The following is a 9858-nucleotide window of genomic DNA, read 5'->3' as shown; positions in this document are numbered from 1 at the left end:
CCAATTTGTCATGACCCCAAATTCCGAACCTAAAAGGAATATTGGAGCCGGACTAAACCTGTGAAAAATCCTTCCAGAATATGCATTCATTAAAAGACCATCAAAATAAACTCTTCAACAAACTAATACCAATAATAAATATTCTCTATAATCCCAAAAGTCAACAATAAAACTTGATAAAAATAAATATTCATCAACTCCAAATAAATCTCAACCTAAAGAAAGAATCTCGTTATTGCAAAACTCTTAATTCATCAACTAAACATTAAAAACTTTATTTAACCTTCGTCTAGAAGACAATAACAATCTCGAATTATATTCCTTGCTCCGTTCTAAGAATTTGACAAATCCTCAATTCCACATAATCCCGAGTCTCTGAAAAGAATGAAAACAACATAATGAGTTCACAACTCAATAAGTGGATAAATTCGTACATTAGACACTGGTTTTTCAAAACTAAAATAAATTAACTTGATAACCAAAGTACTAAAATAGTAAAAATTATAATGCAACATTTTCAAAATATATACATACAATGGAAATAAGCAGGTCACATCTCAATGCAATCAACACTTCGATACTCCGGTTGACTTGGCAAACCCCACTATTATATAGCCCGTGGTCGAGACGATGAGACCCAAACTTGGGCTCTTAGCGCTAAAATAGAAACTTCATAGAGGCACATTGAGCCATGTTTTAATAACTTGCTTATATTCGACATATACCGGTATATTGACCAGAGATGCATATACTTTAAGAAAATTAAATGAAGTCCGTAAAACTAAATTACGTTATATAAAATTGCCAAAGGCCAACCAATAGTGAAATCAATCAACGACATATGCATCTCAAACTACTACTATATGAAAAGACATAACAATTGACAAAGAAAATAATAACAATTGATAAAGAAAATAAGCATAGGCTTATACCAAATAACCACGTGCATTAATCCAATCAACAATTAGTATGCGAGCAACCATACAAAAGAATATATTCCATCAGAACAAACTTACATATAGTTAATAAAATTTTATATGAAAATATACAACGAATAATGTACAAATTCACCACTTACCACAAACCGGAAAGACAATCGAAAACCTATCACGATGCCTCCTCGAAATCACTTGGGATTCCTACATAATATATACAAATAACCATCAAAACTACCGTATAACTTAAGACCCGAATACTTATTAAAATAATCTTAGGATATTATCATACACCATATAATTAACTATGCTAAAATCAACCTACATACCCTACTATACCCTATAACCACGGGTAAGCATTGTATACATAATAATTTTTTTTACCATACAACTAATATAATCATATGCTAAGAATCAAAATATCTTACATGAAAATGAAAGTAAATACTTTAATAAGGTAAGAGCAGCAACAAGCTTGGTTGTCTGCCGTGGCCAAGAGCTCAACAAAATTAAACTATAAGCAACAACAACATGCTTGGTTATCTGCCATGGCCAAGAGCTCAACAAAATTAAAATATGAGCAACAATCAGCTTGGTTGTCTGCCATGGCCAAGAGCTCAACAAATATAAAATATAAGAGCAGCAAGTTTGGTTGTCGGCCATGGTCAAGAGCTCACATCTCTAATGAAGAAAGCTATACATTGAGAATAATCTGTATCCCCACTTCGCTGGACTTCAACGGGTTTCTTATTAATATTTTTTTTGTGCGGCAGAAACAGAGATGGGAGGAAGAAGAGAAAGCTGACGGGAAAAGAAGTAGGGTTTGGGTATTTATAAAGATCCATTTTTTGCTATTAGAACCCTCTAACTAATTTTACATAAAAGCCCATATACTTTTCCTTATATATATCTATCTTAAAACTTAGAATTATTACATGTATGGTGAGCTTGCATGCATTCAGCTTGTTCACATTGGTGAAGTTCGCTTGTCGGATGAATTTCGACCGCCTTACCCTTCTAGCGAAGCTCAGCTTGCAGGTGGAGTTGAGCTGTCAGTTGACCCTAGCAAGGTTTGTCTGTTGATTTAATTCCGCCTGATTGATGAAGTTCGCTTGACTAGGGAAGTCCACCTGATTGGTGACCTTCGCCAGCAGTACGAGGTCCGCCTGAATAGCAAATTTTGCTAGTAATGTATGCTCCGCCTGAACTATGTAGTTTGCCAGAATTGGGAACCTTGCCTTTGTTCTTAGAACTAGCATTGCTTCTCAGGCCTGAATAATAATTCAGGCCATCAAAAGACATCAAAGCATGTGCTACATGGCGAGCGCGAGCTTGTCGTCGCCTCTGTTTGGCCCTCTTTGAGAGAGGATCGTTCACATCGATGGTGAAGGTATGATATGTGCCAACACAAACTTTGGTCCCCTCGAAGACAGGAGTTTGTTTGAATTACTTAACAACCCAACGAGTGACTCCTTGGTTTGTATCTTTTGCCTTTCAGCCTGCATCAACAGCCTTAGGAGGGATGGAACCCCCAGTGATTTCTCGGGTGGAGCTCTCAGGTATGATAGCCTTAGCTTGTTAGGGCTAAATCACACGCAAGATTTTTCAATACTTACGTGACGTTTTGCCACCAGAGGAAGCATAAGATAAGTACTCTTCATACTTAGTTTGATCGAACTCAATAATGAGGGACTCAACGGTAGTCCCTGCAGCAACCTCGTTGAACTGCGTCCCCACCAATTCATCTGAAGGAATGGTTTCTCCCACTGTACTCACCATCTTTTGTAGGTTATAAAAAAAATAATTCTAAATTTGTATTGATTGACTTATGTATTACAAATTAGAAATCACTTTTACACCAAAGAAGAGAGAATAGATCTGATCTCTCTTTTGTTTAACATGGGGTCTTTTGGGGTGAAAGGATGCCTCACTCGATGCTTGAGTCGAGTTTACTTCCCATTGACGATTAGAACAAGGTTATCAGCAAACTTCCTCGCGTGGTAGAAGTTTTGTTTTTTTGGAGTTCGAGTACCCGAGCTAGAGCTTGAAGGCCGAGTACAAGATGCTCTTAATGCTTTCATTCTTTCAATGCTCTTCGTCCAATGGTAGGTTCCTTATTTTCTCCTCCGCCGCCCCTTCTTTTGGTAGCCATTAGTGACTATTTATAGAGGAGAATGGTGTATAATCGTCTCCTATGAATGTGGGAAGTAGGAACAATCACTTCCACATTTTAAGCCTTAGTGGCTGACTTGGTCAAGCAATGCAGGCAGACTTGACGCTGCAGGCAGACTTGCACGTTCAGGCGAGCTTGATGAGTTTGCAGGCGAGCTAGAGCATACATGCGAACCTCGTAGGTGAAGTTAAGTGTTCGGGCAAACTTAACTCTTGTAGGCGAAGTTAAGTATTCAAACGAACTTAACTTCAAACGAGCTATCCTAGCAAAGTTTGATCAATTCAAGAGAACTTGAATCTACATGGTTGATTCAGGTGAAGCCGTGTTATCAGGCAAACTTATCTTTGCCCACGGAGTTAAGTATTCAGACGAACTTGAATTTGCATGGTTAATTCAGGTGAAGCCGTGTTATCTGGTGAACCTGGCTTTATCCGTGGAGTCAAGTATTCAGATGAACTTGAATCTGCATGGTTGATTCAGGAGAAGCCATGTTATCTAGCATACTTGGCTTTGCCCACGGAGTCAAGTATTCAGGTGAACTTGACTTCGTCAGCGGAGTCTTGACTTTGTCAGCAGAGTCAAGTATTCAAGCGCACTTGACTTCATCAGTGGAGTCAAGTATTCTGGAGAACTTGACTTCGTTCATGCGGACTTGAATGTTCACGCGAAGTTTAGTGTTCAGGCAAACTTCGTTCTTTGCGGGTGAACTTCAGGCGATGTTCAACTTTTAGGCGAAGTTTAACTTTCAGGCGAAGTTCGTTCTGCATGGACAAACTTAAATCTTTGCAAGCGAACTTCAGGCGAAGTTTAGCCTCAAAGGCGAACCTTTAAACTTCTTTTGTTAGGGATAAAGACAATTTTATTTGCCTACACCGGACGATATCCATATTGATGTTTGGAAATGTCTTAGAGATATAGGCTTATGATGGTTAACTAAGCTATTTAATAAGATTATCAAGACAAAAAGAATGCCAGATGAGTAGAGGATTAGTATTTGTATACAAATATATAAGAATAAAGGGGATATACAAAGTTGTTTAAATTATCATGGTATAAAACTCATGAGTCATACTATGAAACTTTGGGAGAGGGTAATTGTGCAAAGACTAAGAAAAGAGACATGTATATCTGAAAATCAATTTGGTTTTATGTTTGAGAGGTCAACTATGGAACCTATACATATTTTGAGATGATTGATGGAGAGATATAGAGAGAAGAGAAATGATCTACATATGATTTTCATCGATCTAGAAAAAGCTTGTGATAGAGAACCTAGAGAGGTAATGTGGTGGGTGTTAGAAAAGAAACATGTATCTAGTATATATATTGATGTGATTAAAGATATGTATGATAGAGTAACAACTAGAGTAAGAACTAATGAAGGAGAGACTAAACTGTTTTCTATTACCATAGGTTTACACTAATGGTCAGCTTTAAGTCATTATCTTTTTATATTAGTTATGGACCAATTTACTAAGTACATTCAGAATGAAATCCCATTGTGTATGTTATTTGCTAATGATATAGTATTAATTAATGAAACGAGACATTATTTCTAAAGTAAAAAGATGGAGACTAGCTCTTGAGTCTAAAGATTTTGAAATTAGTAGAACAAAAACATGATATATGAAATGTATTTTTAGTAAAAGTAGAAAAGAAAGAGAGCCTATGGTACATATTGATGGCTAATAAATACCTAAAACTAATCATTTTTGCTATTTAGTATCTATCATTAGGCATGATGGTGAGATAGAGGTTGATGTTGTGCATCGAATCAAATCAAGATGGTTGAAATGGAGGAGTGCTTCGGGAATTTTTGTGATTATAGAATACCAATAAAACTAAAGAAAAATTTCTATAGAACAATTATAAGACTAACTATGCTTTATGGATTAGAATGTTGGGCAATTAAAAAACAACATGCTTAAAAAATGAGTATAACAGAAATGAGAATGTTGTGATGGTCTTGTGAGTATATATTAAAAGATAAGATAAGAAATGAGTGCATCTGTAGTAAATTAGAGGTTGTGCTTATTGAGGATAAAATAAGAGAGAATAGAGTAAGATAGTTTGATCATGTACAAAAGAGACCCTTTAGTGCACTGATTAGGAAAAATGATAATATCAGAGTTAATAGGGCTAGGAGATCTAGATGTGGACCTAGAATGACTTGGTCAGAAGCAATTAAGAAGGATATGATTAAAACTAACATAACGGAGGAAATGACCCGTAACAGAATGGAATAAAAAATAGAATTCATGTAGCCGACCCCAAACATTTGGGATAAAGGCTTCGTTGTTATTTCTTGTTGTAGCTCTTGGTCATCTTGTGAATGAAATCTACACGTATGAATTTAATTTGGTTTAGGCAACTCACCTACAACATCCCTGGGGATTTAAGAACTTGCAAGAACATAGGCGTCTTTCACCTTTATGCTTGTGTTGCTCAAAGCATCCATCAAACCACTTCGTGTGGGATCATCAACTTCCTATTCTAGGCTTGGTAAAGATTTGTCATCCATCATTGTAGAAAAACTGAGATTGTCTTCCTTGAATTTTGCTTGTTTGGATGCAACCTACAATATTTCCACACCTATAGAAACCATACTTGATAGAGTATCAAGTTCTTGGTGATAAATTTTAAGCTGACTGAATATGATCTGCTCATAATCCACAGGCAAGAATCTCGATCGCAACTCTCTCTCTCTCTCTGCCGCCCCCCCCATGCGAACCAAGTACGAATTGCTGGTTTGTGTTAGCGAGTTCGATTAAGTTCGAGTTGATCCCACCATGCTGCAGCTCCACCTTACAACTTGTAGGCCACCAAAGAAACTTGCCTCCTTTCTGAGATAGATTGAAATTGAAAAACTTCTCGATCTTATGAGGCCAATCAAGAAAGTCTCCAATGTTGAGGTTACCCAAAAACAAGGAAGATCTTTAACTCTAGTGCGGTAGTCAGGACCATGTGACTCTTCATCAAAAGCAAAATCTTCTTCAAGCACTCCAAAATCTTCCATATCTGAGTTCTCACCATCTTGATTTTAGCATTGAGCACGAACACTAGCCCTAGCAAGTCGATCACGGGCAACATCCCGAGCACGCACCTCATCATTGACTTTGTTTAGGTTCCCTCTATTTATGGCATTCGTCAAGTTCCTCATCGCCATGATGATTTTGTCAAAATGTCAATCTAGGGTGTTAACTCACTGCACAAGGTCAGGGGAGGGTCATTAACTTCGTTATCGTAGGTGGCCATAGTAGGAAACAACCTGTTTCTGAATACCAATTGATGTAGCAGAAGTGTAATAAGAAAAATAACTACTCGTTCTCGTACGAGCAAAACAATACAAACCCTAGAAATCAACATAGAGTTCATCCCTCTTATATTGAGTGTAAAACAAAGCAAAAGTACTAAAATAATCTTTCCTAAGACAATTAGATTTCTTAAAATAAAAGGACATTCCTAAGACAATTAGACTTCTTAAAATAAAAAGACATTCCTAAGACAATTAGACTTCCTAAAATAAAAAAAGACTACTAAAATAAAAAGACTTCCTAAAATATACAAGGTATGAAACTAAAAGACTTCCTAAAAAAATAAAAAGACTACTAAAATAAAGAGACTTTCCTAAAATAACTAGAAACCAGAATTTTCCTGCGCAGCTGAGCCTAAAAAGACGAATATCTTTGAATTTGAAGCTTATCTGGATCTTATAATCAGTTTTATGTGTAGAGAACTTTCTGAGCTTTCCAAAAACATATTGTAGTAAGTATTCTATGCAGCGAGTCAAAAGATATCGTCCTCCAAAGTTGCATCTTGAAATCTATCCAAAATTACCCGTTTTGCTTCAATTGTCCTATTTTCACATGATCGGATTTCTTCCAAAAAACATCAATTATTACCTCCACATCAGACACTATGAAGAAGAAGCTATGAAGAAGAAGGGAGGGGAAGAGGAGGAGGATAAGGGACGGCACGGTGAGAGCAATATGAACTACATAATTATTATAGTTTGAGCTGCTCTTGGGGGATGCTTGGTTCTGATTCATATATTACCGGGTTTAAAATATATAATTGATTGTACATGTCGTATGCTGAAACTTTCTTATAGAAATGACTCCTTTCATTGTTGCTTGTGGGATTTTTTATGAGGAAAATGATAGGGACACACCCCCAACCACATCCCAAAATCACATCTCCTCTCTCATATGTTACAGTGCACCGGGCCCCACATGAGATTTTAAAATTTTAAAATCCTATGTGGGGCCCGGTACACTGTAGCATATGAGAGAGAGTGTGGTTTGGGACGTGGTTGGTAGTGTACCCCTAGTGCCACCTTTTTTATGATTGACTTTTTCTCTCTCTTTTACCTTGGCACGTATTAGTTGTTTGTTTTTCTATAGAACATGTTACATCAATGCTGGGTTAATTTGAACTTCGATGTAACATGGGCCTCTTGTATAATACACATTAGACCCATTCTATGCCCAATTTACTTGCTTCCGAAATGAATATATCTAACCATGACCACTTCAATTAAATTAAAATTTCCCTGTCCGTTGAATTGTCATTTTCTCTAAGTACCTTCAGGCTTGCAAATATAAACTCGGAGACGGTTGATAAAATATATAATTTATGAATTGATCGACAACATTTGCATATTTTTCTTGGCTAGCTTTGCATAACAAAGAAAATTTATCCGTCCAGATACACAAGACACTATCCTATACCTTGAAGAAAGGGTATTCATATCTCACATTACAATTAATTCCTATTAGCAACTTTCCCTCCTCTCGTCCCATCGGCTAACAAAGCAGCAAGACTCTCCAAGCACTTATCACAATCCTCACTCGAAAGGTCTCTATCTATTACACTGAGCCAATCCTTACAACTTCTCTGTCATCCCAACAACATCCATAACTTCCAAAGCAAAAAACAACGGTGGATGAACCTCCTTCCTCAGAGAACTCATCAGTTGCGTAATCTGCAAGCTCAACGATGCATTCTGAGTATTTGACACGATGAAGCTTTCTTGCTTATCAATTTCATGAAAGAATGCATTCTCTGAGTAGCGATGGAAGCATTCGTCAAACCAGATGGCTGCTGATTTCTTGAAGGGACAGTCCTGACGGACATAGGCAAATGCGTCGGTGATGCACATCCTGCATTATGTGATGTTTACATCAACTCGACAGAGAGCTAGGCCATTGGCTTTGTCAGCGTCATGACCGATTGAGCAGGAGGGCAATGAAAAGGATTTAGGTATCATGAAAATCAAGTCCGCACACGAAGTTTATTTCAAAATAAAGGATACCATTACTGTTGGGTGATCCTTAATTTAGTTGTTTATGCCAGTTTCAGATGTCTAGCATGGAACAATTTGATACCCTTAAACTTGAAATATAATGCTACACTATAACAAACATCATTACGAGTCTTTTATTTTCATATATGTAAGTGATGAATTACAAAATATACTTATATTAGAACAATATTTTAACACACTAATTAAGCATTAATTGTAGAACGGGTACAATTCATATCTCACATTACAACTCCCGCCAACAACTCTTGCGCCTCTTTTCCCCCCACAACAACTAGGCAGTTCTCCAACAGCACTCTCCAAACACTTCTCACAACTTTCACTCGAAAGATCTCTCGTGCACTGAGCCAATCCATACAGCATCTCTGACTGTCCAATCCTCATCGTTGCAGTCCCAAAAAACAGCGGCGATCGACTAACATCCCCCTTCAGAGAACCCATCAGCTGCATGACCTGTGTATTGAACTCTGACTGCAACCAAGACACGTTCCCGGTGTTCACGAGGATAAATTGATCCCTGTCATCCACTTGCCCGAAGAATTCAGTGTCTGAGTAACGAAGAAGGCATTCGTCGAACAAAATGATGCCCTGCCTTTTGTAGGGACAGAGTTGAAGGATCTGTGTGCTTGCATTACGGATACAGGATTTGCATGTGGTTCTGTTGACATCCCCTCGACAAAGAGCGAGTCCGTTTATTTTGTAGGGGCTTTGATCAATCGAGCTGAGGCTGTAGCCAGTGCAGGGAGAGCCTGAAATGAGTTGAAACATGAGTTGGTTCAAGTTTTTAGCGAAGGGATCATCGTTAGAAGTGTGGTTGTTGGAGTTTGAGCATGATGAGAAGAGAGGATCAATGGCTGATGCATTGTGAACAAGAAGAAGAAGAAGGGAGACAATGGAGAAAAGGGATAGTTGAACATTGAAGGAGTGCATAATGCAAAATGAGAAGAATTAATGGAGAGTTTAATCATTGCGCATTTGCTTATATAGTTTGATTTATAGGCAGATACAAGTTTAAATTTGGTGCGGGTGAAATATTTGTCTGAATTTGTCGTGGCTAGTGGAATTTTCTCCGTAGAACTAGCAAAAACATAGTTCTAGAATGCTGACCTCGTTGATTTCTTTTCACCTAGCTCTGAGAAAAGTCATGAGGAACAATTCTTGCAAGTATGTAGGCCATAGCTAGTACAGTATTTCATCGAGAACATTCTGACTTTGCGATTTGAACCCATTGACAGAGTGACATATGTTAGGTTATGTGGAGCCTAAATTTTCAGACCCGGCTCAAATTCGCTTAGATTATCGAATTGTCAGAGCTCCAATTGCGCTTAAGGGTATACATGTAATTTTAAGTCGCACTAATACCCTAGCTATAAAAGGATGATTATGACACAACTTGTAAACTATTCAGAACATAGTGAAATTTTATT

The 9858-nt window shown here is 37.5% G+C and overlaps 2 protein-coding genes across 2 annotated transcripts; both read right to left on the bottom strand.

The window, feature by feature from the left end:
* On the bottom strand, positions 7873-8269 carry LOC109834895 (cysteine-rich repeat secretory protein 38-like). The gene is made up of 2 exons (XM_020402913.1): positions 8060-8269; positions 7873-8004 (listed from the first exon to the last, which is right to left on the bottom strand). Exons 1-2 carry the CDS (start codon positions 8267-8269, stop codon positions 7873-7875), a joined length of 342 nt encoding a protein of 113 aa, XP_020258502.1.
* On the bottom strand, positions 8561-9361 carry LOC109834894 (cysteine-rich repeat secretory protein 38-like). The gene has a single exon (XM_020402912.1). It carries the CDS (start codon positions 9359-9361, stop codon positions 8624-8626), a length of 738 nt encoding a protein of 245 aa, XP_020258501.1. The 3' UTR covers positions 8561-8623.

This window comes from Asparagus officinalis, chromosome 3 (assembly GCF_001876935.1).
Source record: "Asparagus officinalis chromosome 3, Aspof.V1, whole genome shotgun sequence".
Lineage (NCBI taxonomy): Eukaryota > Viridiplantae > Streptophyta > Magnoliopsida > Asparagales > Asparagaceae > Asparagus > Asparagus officinalis.
Note: the sequence above shows the minus strand (reverse complement) of the source record. Positions and strands in the feature narration are given on the sequence as shown.

What these genes read in the sequence shown, in the direction of transcription:
- LOC109834895 (XM_020402913.1), bottom strand. Translation starts at nt 8,269, where the DNA reads ATGTGCATCACCGACGCATTTGCCTATGTCCGTCAGGACTGTCCCTTC. An exon ending in TGAGTTCTCTGAGGAAGGAG is followed by an intron (nt 8,005 to 8,059) that starts GTTCATCCACCG and finishes TTGGGATGACAG; the next exon opens with AGAAGTTGTAAGGATTGGCT.
- LOC109834894 (XM_020402912.1), bottom strand. Translation starts at nt 9,361, where the DNA reads ATGCACTCCTTCAATGTTCAACTATCCCTTTTCTCCATTGTCTCCCTT.